The sequence below is a fragment of the Ochotona princeps genome, chromosome X (assembly GCF_030435755.1).
Source record: "Ochotona princeps isolate mOchPri1 chromosome X, mOchPri1.hap1, whole genome shotgun sequence".
NCBI classification, from domain to species: domain Eukaryota; kingdom Metazoa; phylum Chordata; class Mammalia; order Lagomorpha; family Ochotonidae; genus Ochotona; species Ochotona princeps.
The window spans coordinates 66251494-66271462 of NC_080865.1; the positions used below are offsets into that span (position 1 = coordinate 66251494).

The following is a 19969-nucleotide window of genomic DNA, read 5'->3' on the forward strand; positions in this document are numbered from 1 at the left end:
AGGCTTTGGGCTTGCCCAGCCATGACTGTTGCCGTGCGGGGAGTGAATCAACAGGTAGATCGTGCTCCTTCTCTTTCTGTAAGTTTGCCTTTCTTTCAGATAAAAAAAATAAATCTTAAAGAACAATGACCTTAAATTTCATCCTCATCAACATGGAGAATTTTTCACCAGCCTGCAACAATGTAAGAAAAAAAATCAGAACAATGCAGTGAGTTTTCATAAAAATACATTCATTTAATTTAAAGTTCTATTTTATTATATTTTTATTATGAATTTTTATACATGAATAAATGAATATATAGTATTAAAATGACCTTATGAGCTGATGGTGATCATTTTTTCTTTTTTTTGCTACTTCCTAGCAAAATAAAGCCCTGTCAGCCTCTCTTTGCCACCATCAGTTTTTCTCTTCTATAGCAGCACAGTTGACAGAGACACAATGCAAGCCACTTCTGCAATTTTAAATTTTCTAGCAGCCATATGAACCAAAGAATAAATGACAATTCTGATATTTATTTATGTATTTTTATTTACTTGCAAGACACACACACACCCCTTCCATTTTCTGGTTCACTCCCCAAATGCCCACAACAGCCCAGGCTGGACCAGGCCAACACGAGAGACTAGAAACCTGATCCAAGTCTTCCACCTAGTTGTCAGGAACCTGAGTGCTTAGGCTGTCATCAGCTGCCTTCCCAGGTGCCTCCACAGGAAGCTGGGTTGGAAGCAGAATGACCAGGACTTGAACCGACACTCCAATACAGCATGCAGGCATCTCCGAGAGCAAGTTAATCTGCTGCACTACAATGTGATGCGTGCCCCATGAAATTAATTGTAATAATATATTTTACTTACAGCAATATTAATGAGCTTTTTTTTTCTATTTGGTCTTCAGAACTGTCAAACATGCTGGTAAAGAAAGGAGATAGGTAGAGACAAGCCATTACTTATGGAGACAACAAAAGCAAGATCACAGTGATGTCACCTTCCTGTGTCCTTTGTCCCAGAGCATGACAATGAAACACAAGGGACCAGATGACCTGTGACATGAATGATGGAACCTCCTGGTGCTGAGTATCCAGTCCTGGAATGAAACAGTTTTACTGCTTGCTGCCGTGCATGTGGAACTGGGGTGAGGGCCAGGCAAAAAAAAAAAAAACTTCTCCCTTACTAGAATGAGAAGTGGCTAATGGCAGCCTCCCTCAACCTAGAAAGATGGGTAAGAAACAGTATTGCAGTAGCTTCTCACAAACCTTCCTGTCTTTCTACATTCTGGGAGAATCACAGGGAGTTCCACCAATAAGGGGGAGTTGGGTGCTGCTTGAACTGTGTGACTTGCACAGATAGTGCCAGGTCACCAGGATGCTGGCTCAGAGCAGACCCCCTACAGAAGTCCAAAGCCTATTTTACATTTCTGGGACATCTCCAGGGGATTAGTTCTATGTCAGGTTCCCCAAAGACACTTGTGGATAAAATATGAGACAATGTAGATCTATAACATAGAGCAGCCAGAGTCACTGGGATAGGTATTTACACGTGAAGCTGGTGCTTGCAATGCCTAACTCCCATATTGGAGTACTAGCTTAAACACTGATTGCTCTGCTTCCAATCCAGCTTTCTGCTAATGCGTACTTGGAGGCAACAGTTGATACCTCTAGTGCCTGGGTGCCAGCCACCCATGTGGGAGACAACAATGGAATTTGTTTACTAGTTTTGGTCTGCTTCAGTCCTGGCTGTTGAGGGTGTCTGGAGTAAACCAGTGGATGAAATACTTTTTCAAGATTTCTTTATTTTTATTGAAAACACAAATTTTAAGGAGAGAGGGAGAGAGAGAGACAAAGATCGTGCATCTGCTGATTCACTCCCCAAATGGCCTCAATGTCTGGAGCTGAGCCAATCTGAAGCCAGAAGCCAGGAGCTTCTTCCAGATATTTCATATGGATGCTGGGTCCCAAGGCATTAGACCATACTCCACTACTTTCCCAGGCCACAAGCAGGGAGCTGGATGGGAAGTGGAGCAGCAGGACATGGACCGGCGCCCATATGGGATGCCTGCACTTGGAGGTGGAGGATTAGCCAGTTGAGCCAATGTGCCACCCTGGATGAAAGATTTTGCGCTCTCTCTCTCTCTCTCTCTCTCTCTCATCACTTGGCCTTTCAAGTAGATGAAAACAAATAAATTTTTAAAAAATGAAGTCAGAATCATTGAGCTATAGCAAAGGAAAACTTTGTGAAGTGTGTGTGTGTGTGTGTGTGTGAGAGAGAGAGAGAGAGAGAGAGAGAGAGAGAGAGAGAGAGAGAGAGTATTAGTGTGGGTAAGGAGATGGAGTGGCAAAAGCCTTGAGTGAAGAGCAGTTGGAAAATTATTTCCATAGGTTGCATCAAGAGGCTACAGCATTGGTTAGCATTGCAGCACAGTGAATTAAGGTGCCACCTGCAACTTCAGATTTCATATCACAGTGACACTTGAGCCTCAGTTGCTCTATTTCCAATCCAGCTTCCTGTCAGTGCACCTAGAAAAGCGGCAGAAGATGGTCTAAGTACTGAAATCCTTGCCTCCCAAGTTGGGAGACCTGGATGGAGTGCCAGGCTCCTGGTTTTGCTGGCTATTGCAGCCATTTAGGGAGTGAATCACCAGATAGAGGATTATATATATACATACATATAAATACATACACACACATACACATATACATACACACATATACATAGATATACATACTCTTTACATATACTTTATATATACTCTGTATGTGTGTGTACACTTTTTTCTCCCTTTCTGATGCCCTGCCTTTCAAATGTATTTTCTCAAGGTAGAGGTGATGGAGGAGTGTGGCAACCATGGCAGCTCCTCCTTCTCCCTTCCCATGACATTGTGTACCTACCAACTTGGTTGCCAGCAGAGCCCTTGCTGCCGTCAGGCTGCAGCAGCGGACAACGACTGCATGGAGACTCTTCTGCCTTTCATCCTTGCATTCCACCTTCCATCTCCACAGCCTGACCCCAAGGCACTAAATGTGTCTGTCCCGGTGCCTGGCCTTCCTTTCTCTGGAAAGCCCTATCTTCTTTTTAGATTCTGCCTCTTTTCCCACCTTCTACTTCTGATACTCAGTTCCTCTCCCGCATTCTTCCTCCTTATCCTTATTGTTTATGTTCCGGGTTTCTGAAACAACAGTCTTTCTTCTATCATTTGCATTTCCAAGTTGTCCTCAAACTTTTCGCCAACTTTTGTCTGTGTTCTCCCACCTCCTGCTTCTTAGACTCAAGTCCTCTCCCTCATTCTCCCCCCTTATCCTTGCTGTTTATGTTCCAAGTTTCTTCTATGATCTATATTTTCAAATTTATCTTCAAACTTCTCTCCGAATTTTGGCTGTATTTTGCTTTCTCTCTTTCTCTCTCTCACTGTTTTACCCTTCTTTTCCCCAGACCATTCTGATATCTCCATTCCATCTCCATAGGCTCTACCCATACTCTACCCATAACTAGTGGCCATCTCTTCTCTGCCAACTGTTTATTAACATCAACTTGGAAGAACATCAGAAGGAAAAATCTTGGCAATGCACCTTCTGGAGTAGCACTGACTTTGTCAAGTTGGATAAGACTTACGGCAAGGTGGACTACTTGCAAAAAGCACTCATACACTTCTTGGTGGTGGATATTATTACCTTGATGTACAGGTGAGGAAATAGCAGCTCCCAGACTTGTAAGGACTGGCCCACTCAGGTGGCAGAGCTTGGATGCCAATCTTTTGACAGTTCCACTACAATATAATAAGCAAATCTAGGGGGGTGATTTTGTGTCTTATCAGGTAAGCCAGCCACTTGCAACACCAGCTTCCTGCATGAGCACTGGCTCATGTTCCAACTTCTCTACTTTTGATCCAGCTCTCTGCAAATGCACCTGGGAAAGCAACCAGGGGATGTCCAAGTGCTGATATCCCTGCTATCCATGTGAGAGAAATGTAAGAAACTCCTTTCTTCTGGCTTTGGCCTGGCCCAGCCCTAGCCATTGTGGCCAGCTTGGGATTGAAGTAGCAGATAGAGGGTCTCTCTCTCTCTCTCTTTGTGTGTGTGTTAACTCTCTCAAATAAGTAGATAAATAGAAGGGCTGGTGCTGTGGCATAGTGGCATAGTTGATAAAGCTGCTGCCTACAGCACCAGCATCCCATATCCCACTATTACCTTAATAAATATTCTTTAGTGCCTCTACACTTGAAATGAAATACAGATGATATAACATTACAGGTGATATAACCTGTGAAACAGGTTTTCCAACAAATCAGTGGAATGTCCTAAGTGTAATATAAAGAGTAAGTAAAAGGGCATTAATTTAAAATTAAAAGAAAAACTGTGATACAACTATACTGGAAAAGTAAAACATAGCAGTCAGGTACCTGCAGTCTATACCATGAATGTGGAAACTAAAACTGTATGAACGAGCATTGTGGTGTAGCAGGCTGAGCCTCCCCTGCAACACTAGCATCACATAAAGGCTCTGGTTAGAGTTCCAGCTACTCCACTTCTGACCCAGCTCCCTGTTAATGGCCTGGGGAAAATATGGAAGACGGGCCAAGTGCTTTGACTGCAGCACCCATGCAACAGACATGTAAGAAGCTCCAGTTCATGGCTTCAAACCATCCATCCCAGCTGTGGCCATTTGGGGAGTTAATCAGCAGATGGAACATTCTCTTTCTCTCTTTTGTTCTTGCTCTCTTTCTGTGTCTCTGTCTCTTCCACTCTCTATCTTGAATAAACAAAATAAATCTTTATAAATAAATAAACCTAATGTTAAAATAAACTGTTCTTCAAATGTCAAAATCTCCAAAAAAAATTAAATAAATAAATAAATAAATAAACCTAAAAAATGCAACCTAAGCATTGGAGTTGCCTTTTTATCAGTTCTTTATACTTCTCTTCAAATCCCGGTGTGATATACTTAACATAGGATGATTTCCTTACATTAGGAATTATCCTAAGGACTCTTAGGAAGGATGCTCCAGAATTGACAGCATCTTCAGTCATTTTCTAACCATGGAGTGCTATGGTCTTAATGTAACACCCTCCCACCAAATTCATGTTGGACAAAATGGGCAATGTGATAGCAGTAGAAGGTGGCATTTCAGGAATTATTTAGGACCCAGAATCAGAGCCTTCATAATGGAATTAATGCCCCTTTAAGAGGCCTGAGGAAACTCATCTGTCTCCTCCACTCTGTTGGGGATGCTATAAGAAGGCACCACCCATAATTGAAGTAGACAGAGACCATAACAGACATTAAGTCTGCCAATGCCTTGATCATGAACTTCCCAGCCCCTAGAAGTGTAAGTAATAAATTTCTGTAGTTTATAAAGTGTTCAGTCTGTGGCGTTCTTGTCACAGCACCCCAATTAGACCAAAACACAGTGTGTATAACTTGTCTCCTGGGTTCCTTTCAAACACTGAATGTCCTCACTGTGGAGGGGGGCAGTTTAATCAGCTGACAACAATCCACTTTAAGAAGACTTTTTTATTGCTTAAAGACAGAATTTATTTACTGTTTAAAGAAGACAGAATTTATGTATTGCTTAATGAAAGCCTCAATCATAAAACAGCAAAAAGCTTAAGAACAATTTATGTTGTTAAGAGGTATTTCAAAGGCACTGTGGACATTTTCTCCTAATGTTGTCTCACGGGGTTTAGGATGAGAAGGCTCAGATGAGGGGAACAGCTCAGAGTTTTGATGTTTCTGTCTGTTACATGAATGAATAACAAGGAACCACAAGGCCAAAAACACAATAGAATACAGATCATCAGAAGTAAGAAAGCACCTCTGAGCAGGAAAGCATCCCCATTACCTGAACAGAGGCAGGCATGATCTGGTATTAACTGCTGCAATATAGGCACATATATTCATTGCAGCAGGCCCAGCCCTTAGTAGAAGTGACTCAATTCTATAATATAGGAGATGCTTAAACAAAATAATTTTGATACGCAAAAACAGATGCAGCCCAGGTCAGCTTAACAGTATCTAGGCTACTCTGTCTGCCCTTGGCAAGTATGGCTGAATCATCTGATGGCACGTTACAACAAGAGCAATACAAGTTGGCAAAGAGAAGCAAAGTCCCATGGTTGAATGGGGACTTTTAGTCTATTGCTTAATTCTGTCCCTATCTATATGACAATGAACTTCAAAGCTACTGTATAGCTAGCAAAAAAGAAAAAAAGTTCAGAGAAGCAAATGCAATGGATTCAAACTAAGGCAACTAAAAGAAAAGAATCATGGACTATCTTATTCAGTCTTCAGCCAGGATGGTGAATCCAAGATTTGGGTCCAGGCTGATGATGCCCTTTACTTCTGTAGAACATATCTCAGGTTCTCCTTCAGGGAAATGAGCTGTCAGAAAAGGGACAAAACAAAACAAAACAACATGAGAAAATTCATTTGAAATTGTGACTTTTATTATTTGACCTAAAATTTACTTATATACACCAAAATGAACTACTGCTATTATAAGATTATCTCACCCCTACCATATTCCAAAGAAACTACCAGCTAATATACGTCTGCATTAGGTTATTCTATTTTCTCCCTTTTCCTTTACTTGTCCTGTCAAGTTCAATCGTGTCTACCTTTATCTTGGAAAGTTAAGCTTGTCTCTGTGAAATAATGATTGTTTTATGGTACTAACTTAGGAAAGAATAAGAGAGAGGTATTGAGAGTAAGGAGAAGGAGGGAGGGAGAGGCTCCCCATGTTGGTTCCCCCCTTTGAGACTGTAAAAACACTGTAAAACTAATCTTTGATTCTGGTTCTTTCTATCACTTGCCCCTTCCTATAGTCTCTCCCTACTCCAATTTCTCCTATATTCTGATTAAAACAAAAAAAAAAAACTTGCCTGGATTACTCTCCAGGTTTAAAAAGAAAAAAAAAAAAAAAGATGGCTCACTACAACCTACATTCAAAATCTGCTTTTTAGCCTGCTTGCCTCCCTGGGCCATTCTGTTTGCTGCTTGTTCATAGAATGTCCTCCTTTTCCTATCTCATTAAAACCCCATCTACATTTTAAGACCTCAAACACCATCTTGACCACAAAGCCTTCTCTAATCTCCATGGTCAAAAGTGATCTCTCATTCCTTTAAATGTTTATCCCACTCATAGTTTTTTTTTTTTTCCCGAATGGAAGACAGAAATTATATCATAAATATCACATAACATAGCCTTCTGTAGAATCTGGCTGAAAGTAGGCACCTGTGGGCCAGTGTGGCATTGTGCTATGTTACGTTGTTGCAGAATCATCATCCCATGTTGAAATGCCAGTTTGAGTCCCACCTTGCTTTCCGACTAGCTCCTTGCTAACACTACCTGAGAAGGCAGCAGAGGATGGCTCAAACACTTTGGCCTCTGTCACCCATGTGAGAGATCTGGGTAGAGTTTCAGGCTCCTGGCTTCCTTCTGGCCCAGCTTCAGCTATTGTAGCCATTTGGGGAGTGAACCAGCAGATACAAACTCTCTCTCTCTCTCCCTCTCTCTTTCCTCCCCCTTCTTTCCTCCTCTTTCCTCTCCATCTGTCACTTGCCTGTCAAAAATTTAAATCTTATAAAAAGAAGAAACCCAATAAATCTAGAGTAAATGAACTATTATAATGATTTTTGAGTAAATAAAATTTACAATTACATTTCTATGTCCAAAATATTATTCCCCAATGTTAATTACTTACACAGATAAAATTACCAATGTTAACTACTTACATAGGAGGAAACAAAGATGTTTTTGTGGGTGCTAACCAATCGTAGCATTAACTAATTGCCCAGTTGTTTGCTTATAATCAGAATGTGAATAAATGACTTGCTGAGAGGAAGGGGAAAAGCCTAGGAATTACCCTGGCATCATGGGAATGGGGTAAAAAGCAGAGTCCCTTCTTTAAGTGCTCCATCCTAAACCTATCCTCAGAATGTAACCTGCAGTCTCTTTAAAGTTGTTCATTTCAACAGCATAGGGATTCCATCAGCAAGCATCCTCTATACTTGACCTCCATTTATCCAGAAGTGCCCTCTCCTTTCCTGGTGGTCTGTACATTCTCTTGTGGTCTTGACTAATCCAGTCGTTCAACTTGGATATCTGACTTCCATCCTTAAGACTTCCTTCTTTGGTATCTAATGATTGATCCATGTTCAATCACATCTACCTTTAAAAAGTATTCTCTCATAAAGCAATGTTCACAGAAGCATCATATATAGTATAAAGAAGAAACAGCTTAAATGTCACAATTGGCAACTAAGGAAAGGAAATATTGTATTCCATGTAGTGGGGTGTTGTTCAGTCTTAAAATTACTGACAAATGCCACACATGGGCTAACCTCAAAAACATAGTGCTAAATGAAAAAAGCCAGACACAAAAGATTTATATGGCTTCACTTGTATGAAATCAGCAGTACATTAGTAAATATAGATTAGTGGTTGGCTTGGGCTAGACAAGGACAAATTCTGCAGGAGTGGAGAGTGACTACTAATGGGTACAGGATTCATTTGCAGGGGTGATAAAGATGTATTATTGGCTGTGATGATGGTTTCCCAACTCTGTTGGGAATACACTAGAAACCATTGAATAGTACAGTTTAAATGGGTGAATATGTGAACTACAACTCAATAACACTTACATAAAAATATTTTATAGCAGTTCCAACATATTTTTAATTTACATATATTTCATATATGCAGTTTTACTTCAGTTTTAAAATATATATTCTTCCCATCTCTACTGCTGTTTTGTTATTCCAAGCTACCATAATCTTTTATTAGGCTATCACACAGTCTCCTAACTAGTCCCCTTGCTTCTACCCCAGCCCTCCTTGTAATCCATTCTCTAGACACTAACCAATGGAAATTTTAAAAGCTTAAATTAGGGGTAGGCATTTGGCATAGCAGTTAAAACACCATTGGGAACTGCTTGGGTTCAAGTCCTGGCCCTACTTCTTATCCAACTTCCTGATGAAATGCACTGAAGCAGGCAGCAGGTGATGGGTCAAGGTGCTGAGTCCCTGCAACCCAAGTGGGAAACCCTGATTGAGACACTGGCTGTGGCTTTGGCCTGGCCCAGCCTTGGTGTTGCAGACATTTGGAAAGTGAACTACTGGTCAAAAGATCTTTATCTCTCTCTTTCTCTCGTCCAAATTTTTAAAAAAGTTAAGTATACACTAGATTACATTAGATTCTCCTTAAAACTCTTCAAAAGATTGTTACAGTATCAAAGACTAAAACATACCCTGCATATCATGGGTTGTAAGGACCCATAGGCTATGGCTTCTGCCTACTTTTTCAACCTTATATTAAAGCACTTCCTCTTCTTGCTTTAAATACTCCAGAGATCGCCACAGGGCTGAGTTCTTTCTCTTTGTACATCTTGAACATGCTCCATATAAAAGATTCTTCATCTCACCTTCTGCTTTGGCTTATCCTGCAGGTCTCAGTTTAAACATCCATTCCTCAGAGGGGCTTGGAAAGATGTTCCCAATATGATTCAGAACTCACTTAATTCCATAATAGTATGGTGGACTCTTTCTCATTCACAAGAGATCATCATGTTTGCACATTGATATTTGATCATGTTTTATTGCTTCTGATTCTAAAGATTTATTTATTTATTGGAAAGGCATACATATAAAGAGAAAGAGAAAAAAAAGATTTTCTGTCTGCTGATTCACTCCCGTAATGGCCCCAATGACTGGAACTAAGCCATTCTGAAACCAGGAGCAAGGAACTCCTTCCAGGTCTCCCACATGGGTGCAGGGTCCCAAAGCTTTGGGCCATCCTCTACTGCTCTCCCAGGCCACAAGCAGGGATGGGAAGTGAAGAGGCTCGGACATGAACCGACGCCAATATAGGATCCCAGCAAGTACAAGGTAAGGATTTAGCCACTGAACCACTGCACAAGGCCCTGTATGATAATTTTAATGACAATCTTCCCTGTTAGGTTGTTTGTGCCATAAGGATAAGTATGACATCTATCTTGCTCAGCTCTATTCATCTAGTGCTTTTCATTTTATTGACATTTTAGGATCCATTCAATGAGAGAATTTTCACAAAGACCTTGTGCTAATTATGACTCTTATTTAGGACAATTGGCTATCACTACTCCTGTGAGGGGAACAGACAGAAAAGATATTGGGGATGGGGTGAGGACAAAAACATTCTCACCTGCTCATTTCTTTGTTTCTCTTCTACCTTAAGCTTCTCCAGCACAGAGTTCAAATGAGTCTAGAAAACAAATTTTATAAATATTTAATGTTGAGAGTCAAAAAAAAAGAGATTATCACACAAGACAAAGAGTTTAGCAAATAATTTGATAAGTATGAAACTGTCAGTTATTTAGAAAAGCACTCTTTCATTCTGTCAAGCCAAACCGCAAAACCACCTGTAGAGTGTATGATCTGGGAATGGGACTGGTAGTGAAACAGTGGGCACCTCGCTCTTGGGTTGCCATTCTGTTTGGTGAGCATGAAAACTAGGACTGGGACAGGCATGGCTAGACAGAGAGTGGCACCCACCAGCACGTGTGTGGGCTGGATAGTGGGGCTGGTTGGGTTGAACTAGGCTTTAATGCCCACTGACATGCACAAGAACAGAATGGGATGTGGGACAGACTGGACCATTCTATACTGGCAAGTACAGGAACCAGGGCAGTGGGCAGGCCTGATGGGGGTTATTGAGGGTCACTCTGACTAGGCTGCAGCTCCCACTGGTTTGTGTGAGAACCGAGTCTGTAGTGGGCAGGATCAGGTTGGGCTCCAACACCCATTGGTTTGTGTAGAAAATAGGGCTGGAGACAGAATTGATGCAGCATTTGCAACCACCAGCATATGCATGGGCAGATTGGGGTGACAGTCTGTGCCAGACCCTTTACTGGCAAGCACACCCAAAAATCTGGTCTGGGATCACCTCAGATTAAAGTTTCTTTGGGGATCCCCCCAATTGAACTGCTAGACTCAGAACCCCAACCATGAAGAGAATTACAGGTTCCATGATTTGACCGTGGAGTGCATGTGTCAAATCTGAGCCTCCTCGGAGACTCAGACGTAGCAGTGGACAGCATATCCAGGTGCACATGGAGGATATGGCAGTGCATTGGAGCCTGCATACCTGGCACTACAACAGAGGACAAAACAAATTGATCAACTATCCCAGCAAAGTGTTGGCAGTGAAAATCTGGGCAAGTGGAGATGTTAAAGTGGACTGTGTCCGCCACTGGATTTTGAAGAGATTCCATCATGCTTGGAATGGCAAGATTAGCAGCAATTCAGAACAGTTTAACTATCAAAACCACCTGGGCCTGGCACAGTGGCTTAGTGTCTAAAGTCCTCGCCTTGAACGTGCTAGGATCCCATATGGGCACCGGTTCTAATCCCGGTGGCTCCACTTCCCATCCAGCTCCCTGCTTGTGGATTGAGAAAGCAGTCGAGGACGGCCCAAGGCTTCGGGACCCTGCACCTGTGTGGGAGACCTTGAAGAGGATCTGGGCTCCTGGCTTCGGACCGGCGCAGCACCGGCCGTTGTGGTCATTCGGGGAGTGGATCATCGGATGGAAGATCTTCCTCTCTGTCTCTCCTCTCTGTATATCTGGCTTTGCAATGAAAATGAATAAATCTTAAAAAAAAAAAAAAAAAAAAACACTTCAGCAGTGCTCTCGAACATGCCCCACATCGGGGACCCTGGGATGGTTGGGAGGGTGGGTGTGACTTCTCCCTTTATCTCTCTCCAGATACAGGACAGAAAAAAGAGAATGTGGAAACAATGGTCTTACCCACTTTCCTCTAGCCCTTGACCCTTTGAGCCCTAACCAACTATGTAAAGATCATCAAAATAAAATAAAAATACAAATAAAAAAATAAGAGCACTCTTTCTAAAGAATTTGAACTATAAAAACTATGCTCCCATTGGGCTGGGCATTTGGCATAGCATTTGAATTGCCACCTGAGTCACCTACGAGCTATGTCAGAGTGCTTAATTCAAGTCCTGGCAGCTCTGCTTCCGATCCAGCTTTCTTCTTGTGTGCATACTGGGAGGCAACAAGTAATATTTCAAACACTTCGGTCCCTGTTATCCATGTGGGAGATCTGGATTGAGTTCCATGTTGCTGGCTTTCAGCCTGGCTTAGCCCTGTCTACATAGATATTTGGGGAATGAACAACCAGATGGAAGATGTCTCTCTCTCTCTCCATTTCAAATAACATGTAAATCCATAAACTATGTTCCCTAACTACAATGCCATCCTACTTGATCTTTAACCCCTTTCAGCATGTTTTTCTTGCCCTTTTAAAATAAATGCTCAGAATTCTTTCATCTTGTATATTTTTCTAGTTTATTCTAAATCCTTTGGCTGTGGTGAACTACTGAAGATTCTGGCTTGGAAGCTTATTCAGACTCCTCTTCCATTTCCCCTTACTAAGACAGAATATTTCTGTCCTAGATAGTAGCACACATAACAGCAATAACCACACTGATACCACCTAGCTAAATCTTTCAAATTGTATATGAATCTATTACCTTACTTGGTATTCTTTCTGAAAACTTTATTCTTTTCCTTTACTTTTCTACTTACTTAATTTGAAATGGGGAGAGAAAGATTGATCTTCCATCTACTAGCTCACTTCTCAAATGCTTGCAACAACATGGGACTAGGTTGATTCTAAAATCAAGAGCCAGGAGCTTAATTCTAATCACCCACCCAAGTTCTTGAGGCATCAACTGTTGCCTCCAAGGGTGGGTATTAGCAGGAAGCTGGCACTGGAAGTGGAGCTGGAACCCTGATATGGGATGTAGGTGTCCCAAGTGGCATCTTAACTGCCGTGTCTGCCACTTTCCCCTAACTTGTTTTTTTTTTTTCTTTTTAAAGATTTATTTTATTTTTATTGGAAAGTCAGATACACAGAGAGGAGGAGACACAGAGAGAAAGATCTTCCATCCGATGATTCACTCACCAAGTGAGCACAACGGCCAGTGCCGCCCCAATCTGAAGCCAGAATCCAGGAACTTCTTCAAGGTCCCCCACACGGGTGCAAAGTCCCAAGGCTCTGGGCTGTCCTCACTGCTTTCCAAGGCCACAAGCAGGGAGCTGGATGGGAAGTAGAGCTGCCGGGATTAGAACCAGTGCCCATATGGGATTCCGGTGTGTTCAAGGTGAGGACTTTAACCACTAGGCCATGCTACTGGGCTCTAGCTTGTTTTTTATAAAGGACATCACAGCATATTGAAAATGAAATTGGCAAGAAACTCTCCAGATACTTGAGAATTACACTCACTAGGGAAAAGAAAGCAAATATGGCCAAAACATATATTTTACCACTGTTAAGCTTTCAATGTGAATGAATACAAATAAAATAAAATAAACTAGAAACCAGCATGGAGCACAGGTCATACCGAGCTAGGCTCTTGCACCTACTGGTCCTCACAGCAACCACGGGCAGGTGCATGATTTACAGCTAGGAACAAGCCCAATCGGGGAGGTAACGGGACACCCTAACTAGGTTGAGGTTCCCACCAAGGGGCGTATGTGCTAGAATTGGGGCTGCGTTCTATCTAGGAAACAGTTGCAGTCACCCGAGGCACTAGTGTGGGCTGGGATTGGATGGACCAGGCCAGTTCAGACCCCAACACCATCTGGTGTCATGGAGAACCAGGGGGTAGATGTGGGACTGACTAGGTTGGGTCTCAACCCTCTACTGAGCCATGCGTGAGCTGTATGTGGGTATGGACGAGCCATGGCCGGGCTGAAACATCCAACAACAAGAACCAGAATGGAGTGAAAGCCAGCCAGGAAAAGCCACTGTCCCTGCTAGGACAGGACGTGAACTGAGTTGGGTTGGCTCAAGGACCCCCTGGCATGCGCAAAACCTGCCATTGGGAGGGGTTCTGATGGAGGAGCCTGGGCAACTCCTCTGGCAGGACACAGTCCCTGCAGGTAAGCGCAAGAAGCATGACAGGAAACAGTCCAGAATAGGCCATGGAAAGTTTCCCACTGGCACACATTCAGCATGGGTCAGGAGCAGACCAGGCTCAATCGGTCCATATCACCCACTGGCAAATCCGATCACCAGATCAGAGTGTGGGATGGGCCGGGTTTGGTCGCGACAAAACCAGTACACATTATGGAATGCCAGGGCGTGGTTGCCTGTACTGGATATGAATGCAGCACCCAACCAGCACACGTGAGATCCAGGAAGGAAGGGAGGGGCAGAACTGGCGGGGGGATTAAGGGGCTGGTTCCCTCGCCAGACAGCTACTCCCACTGGAGAGCGTGGGCTGGGATAGAGACAGACCAGACTAAGCAATGCTACAACACCTGTGCGCTGCATGTGGAATAGATCAGGGAAAAGCCAGGCTGGGCTGATTATTCCTGCTGGTGCAAGCATAAATTAGAGTGGGTGAGGGATGTTTGGGCATAGCCGCAGAAGCTGGCACTGGGGACTAATTCTGTCAAGTCAAATCACAGAACCACCTAAAGAGTGCATAAACCGGGACAGAGAGACCTGGGAGGAAAAAGTGGGTTCCCCCTTCTTGGGTCACTAGTCCCGTGGGAGGGCATGAAAACTAGGACGGGGGCTGGGATGGCTAGATAGAGAGGCACTCAACAACACCCGTGAGGGCTGGATGGTTGAGTTGGTTAGATAGAACTAAGCTTTAATACACATTGACAAGTGCCAGAGCCAAATGGGATGGGGGACAGACTGGTCTTCTGCTACACATACTGGCAAAACAGGGGCGGGCCGGGTGAGGGTTATTGTGGGTCACTCTGACTAGGCTGCAGCTCCCACTGGTTAGTGTGAGGGCCGAGTACGTGCTGGCCAGAACCAGACTGGACTGCAACACCCATTGGTTCCAGTGCAACTCGGGACTGAAAACAGAACCAACCCAGCAATTGCAACCACCAGCTGATCGTGGTGATGGACTGTGCCGGGCCCTGTGCTTGCTAGAACATGCAAGAAACTAGTCTGGGAATACCTCAAAGTTTCTTTGGAGATCTCCCCAATCGAACTGCTGGACTCAGAACTCTAATCAAGAAAAGACAGAAGACAGAGCAGATCAATCATTCATCTCAGCTACATGTTAGCAGCGAAAAATGGGGCAAACGGAGACTTTATGATGGACCATATCAATCAGTGGACGACCTCATCGAGCGAAACTGGCAGCGATTCATAACTGGAGAACTATTAACACCACTCGAGCACATATCTCAGAGCATGCCCCACATCCGGGACTCAGGGTGGGCGGGAAACCGTGTGGGGCTTCTCCCTCAATATCCTCCTTTACCTCAGATACAAGATGGAAACAATATGGACATAATAGTATTGCCCACTTCCCTATCCCCCTGAACCTTTTTTTTTCTTTTTCTTTCTTTAACTGTAATTAACTATGAAAAGATTGTCAACAACAACACAATAAAATAGATTATAAAAAAAATAAATAAAAAATAAAATAAAATAAAATAAAATACTCCTGCAGGCATCATAAAATTTTAAGGCATACCTGGTTAATTTCACTGGAGTAAATACATTTTGATACAAACAGGGTTCAGTCTATGCCCTACCACTTTACCACTTCCTATAGTCCCTGGCAAGTTACTTAATCTTTTTGCATTTCAATTCCTTACCTATAAAATAAGAATACTGGGGCAAGCAATTGGTCTAGCAGTTAAGAAGTTCAATCCCATATTGTAGATCCTGGGTTTAATACTTTCCCCCAACTTATGCTAATGCAGAGCACGGGAGGCAGTAAAGATGACTCAAATAATTGGGTTCTTGCCACTCCCCTGAACAGCTGTACTGAGTCGACGACTCCTGGCTTTGGCCCCCAGCCTGGCCCAAGAACACTGCAGTCATGTCGGAAGTAAAATACCTCACTGACTCTCAAATATTTCAGGGATACAGAAAATGCAATCAGATAAATACAAATATAATTCTTAGCTCTGATATGCCTTTGCTCAACGGAAGCAGTTATTATCTCAATTCACATGGTTCCTTCCTGAAAATGCTTATATGACTCAGGTAAATGAAAACACACCTGGAGTAGGTGTTGTTGTGCATCAGGTTAAGCCACCTCCTGTGACGCTGGAATCCATAAAAGCACTGGTTTGAGTTCCGGCTACTCTGCTTAGGATCCAACTACCTGGTAATGCATCTGGGAAAGTAGCAGTAATATGGCCTAGGTTCTTGGGTCCCTGTTACCCATGTGGGAGAACTGGGTGAAATTACTGACTCCTGCCTTCAGTCTGGCCCAGCCCTAACCATTGCAGCCATTTGGGGAGTGAACCAGTGCAGGATCTCCCTCTCCCTTTCTCTTACTTTGTCTTTCAAATAAATGAGTTAATATTTTAAACAAATAAAGTTCTCTTTTACTAGAAGTTTCTAAGAATTTGTGCAGGTTCATGAATGCACATGAATGCTGCACAGATGACATGAGTGGAAACAAAGTTAGGGTTGTGACAGATGGCAGGAGTGCTTTATACCAGTCAACAAGAACTTGCCTTGAGTGGCAGGCTTTCCACCTTCGTTAGGAGACGCTTCTGTCTTTGAATTTTCCACTGAATCCCAAAGAGCTTTTTCTCCAAGAAACTCATCTGCTTCTGGATTGTCATGACTACAGAGAGAGCAAGAAATTTTAGATGTCCACAGATAACTTGATTTGCATAGTGATACATCTGAGTAAGAACTCCTCAAACTTAGCCTTTATAGCTAATGTGCATTTAGGGTCACTCTTTAGGACTCTCACCTACACTGTCCCATCATCTTTTTTTTCCCCCCTCTGACTTACCTAGGGATGTGATAATCTCCTTTGACTCATACATGTCAGATTCAAGCAACTTGGTTTGTAGCTCCCTTTCCAGAGCCTCTTCGTACTCATTGTCCTCCTCCTCATCCTCTATCAGCTCTTCATCTTCATCATCATCATCTTCTTCCTGCTCCTCCTCCTCTTCACGCTTTTTGTCTACCACCTTCATCACTGTTATTTCCTCCTCCTCCTCTTGTTTTTCCTCCTCAGTCTCAGTGTCAGTACTAGACTCATCAAACATCTCCGGAAGCAGTTTATATTCTATGGATTTTAAGCAAGAGGAAGGTGAAGTTACCTGAAACATTGCCGGGAACCCCAATGCCAGACACAATTTTACTTCCTACCCTCAGATGCACTAGGTAACAAGTTAACTTTATACTGTTTTTTCTAACAGAAAGATTATTCCCTTCATACAGCAAGGACAGGAAATGCAAAGCACTGTCACATTCATTCATGTATTCAATGATCAAGATATGTGGAGAATCTAAGAGTCTGGAACAATTAAAATACTAGGGGCAGAAGGGAAATTCTAGCACTCTCTTGAAAAGCAGCGAAAGACAAACAACAGGGACAAAGGCAAAGGTGGCCTTTTTCTCTGATGGGTTTGGGAGTCTATGCACAGTGATCTAACACACAATCAATCCCTGCCCCCACTTGAAGCTTCTGCTTTGCCTCCACTGAAATACCTGATAAGTCACGGCTCTTCTTGTGGCCTCTAATTCCTAGGGACATCTGGAAGCTTGGAACACTGCCTTGGCATTCTATTTCCTTGGTTTCACCTCCTGAGATGACTTCCCATCCTGAGTGAAAGAAGTCAAGGAGAAGGCAAAGGGAAAGGAGAAGGTACAAATGAAAGGGAAAAGGCTATTGGGCTAAACAGATTTGGTTTTAGTTCAACTTTAGACTCTTCGGAGCTGAGTTTTCAGTGTAGCCAAGCATCTTAGACTAAATTACTCAAGTAAGTAATTTTTCATTACGTGAATTCATTGTTCCTATCTACAAAGTACCATTTCTCCAAATCCTAACTTCTACACATCAAAATTGGCACACAAACACCAAAACTGAGGGTATATTAGCACAAGCACATGGGATATAACAGACCATCCAGAATGTAATTGGTATAAAGGATACGGGCACTGACGGCTTCAGCATCAGAACACAGCAGTCTCTTCACTTCCTTTTCCACTTCTGGAGAATCAACGTACTGAAACACAGTATGTGGGGACACCAGTACAGTCATTTAACACATTGTGCTCTGCAGAAATGCCCTTTTCCTAATTGCCAATGAATCCCAATGACTGGTGCTCTATAGATGCCCACCCAATCAAATGTCTACTTTCTGTGGTGCTATTTATAAAGGAATATAACCAAGGTCTAGACTTATGTATGATAGGCTGAATTCCCAACTCAACAAATTACCTTCAGGCTTTTCCACCTGCTTTCTTATGGTGACGATCTCTCTTAGAGATGCAACTCTGGAACCTCAGTTATTGTTTTCCCTAATTCATACAGGCCAAGAACGACAATTCCTTGATAGTTATTTAGAAGTAACTTGGTTTAAGGATGCAAATAACCAGGTTTTACTTCTCCACATCCTTATTAGAGACAGTCCTACAAAACTGGATCTTAGCTACATCTACTCCTTAAAACTGGATGCCAGTTTTAGATAATTATCTCCACAGCAACCAATTCGTCATGCCACAAATAGAAATTAAATCTTGCAGGGGAAATAAGCAATTGCAAACAGCTTCTGGTAAAAGGAAACTCAGGCTTTCAACAATGACTTTTGAAACAAAAGCAGAGGAAAGAAATATACAAGTTTCTGCCCAGCGGCGTGGCCTAGCGGCTAAAGAAATACACAAGTTTCACGAACTAAATTGTACCTCCTCCAGGAGGTATCAGACACTCCGCAACAAGTTTCATTTTAAGTGATTCTTATCCGTGTGTGTGGATGGGACTGGCATTTAGAGGTGAGAAAGAAGACTTGAAACTAAATTTTTTACTTACTTGAAACTAATCAGCTATTAAACAAAACACACCAAGGCTAAACAATAAAGATAAAGTATTATTGCTCTACCTCAGTAAAGCTGATTTCTTCAAACTGGTTTACATCAGCAGTCTATGAAATAAAACACAATGAAGTTACATTATGGTTTTTCTATGTCAGTAAAGCTTCAAAAACCCTCTAAAACTATTCTTAGTTTTGCATTTTATAGACACTCAATAAATGCTGCTAATCAACAGAATAAAAAAGCCTGAGGTAGCTATGTTCATGCATCAGAAGACTAACATAGTAAAGATGTGAATTCTCCCTCAAATTCATTTATAAATTTAACGTAATTTCTATCAAAATTCTACCATATGGACTGGTGCTGTGGCATAGTAAGTGAAACCTCTGCCCATGGTCCAGCATCAGATATGGACACTGGCTTTTATCCCAGCTGCCCCATTTCCCATCCAGCTCCCTGCTTATGGCTTGAGAAAGCAACAGAAAATAGCTCAAATCCTTGGACCCCTGCACCCACATAAAAGATCTAGAAGAAGTTCCTGGCTGCTGGCTTCAGATCAGCTCAGCTCTGGCCATTGCAGCCATTTGGGGAGCAAACCAGGAGACAGAAGATCTTTCTATCTACCACTCTTCTCTCTCTCTTTCTTCTCTCTAGAACTGCCATTCAAAGTAAAACAAATAAATATTCAAAAAAGTCCATCATGATTTAGTGTATACATAGACAAATTTATTCTAAAAATTATATGCATAGGCATGGACTCTGGAATAGCTAATACTCTCTTGACAAAGCAAACTAAAGTGGGAGCCATCAGTTCCTCGGCTCAGTCTGTATTCAAGCTACACTGTGGTATCTGGAAGGACTGACCTTTGGATCCACAGACTAGAACAGAGAATTTTGAAACAAACTCACACAACTATGTTGCATTTTTTTTTTTTGGCCAAGGTTAAAATATACAATAAAGGAAGGATAGCCAATGGTGCTGGAGCAACTGGATCTCCTTAGCAAAAACAACAGAACTGAACTGTACCTCATACTTCTAAAAAAAAGAACTTAAAAGTGACCATAGCCTTAAATATAAAATGAATGAAAAATCTTTAACATTGTGAGCAAGAACCTTAAAAAACTTCCTTTAAAATTTAAATTAACCATAAATTGGACCACA

General features: G+C 42.3%; 1 protein-coding gene across 1 annotated transcript in view; it reads right to left on the bottom strand.

The window, feature by feature from the left end:
* Nucleotides 1–6194: 6194 nt before the first annotated feature.
* TAF7L (TATA-box binding protein associated factor 7 like) overlaps nt 6195–19969 on the bottom strand; it is a 31660-nt gene continuing 17885 nt past the window's right edge. The window contains exons 7-13 of the mRNA XM_058659199.1: nt 18876–18917; nt 17930–18002; nt 17485–17598; nt 16781–17059; nt 16494–16606; nt 10172–10231; nt 6195–6372 (exon numbers count right to left, since the gene is read on the bottom strand). Coding sequence (XP_058515182.1) covers nt 6328–6372; nt 10172–10231; nt 16494–16606; nt 16781–17059; nt 17485–17598; nt 17930–18002; nt 18876–18917 — 726 coding nt within the window. The 3' untranslated portion in view covers nt 6195–6327. The remainder of the gene's footprint in view (nt 6373–10171; nt 10232–16493; nt 16607–16780; nt 17060–17484; nt 17599–17929; nt 18003–18875; nt 18918–19969) is intronic.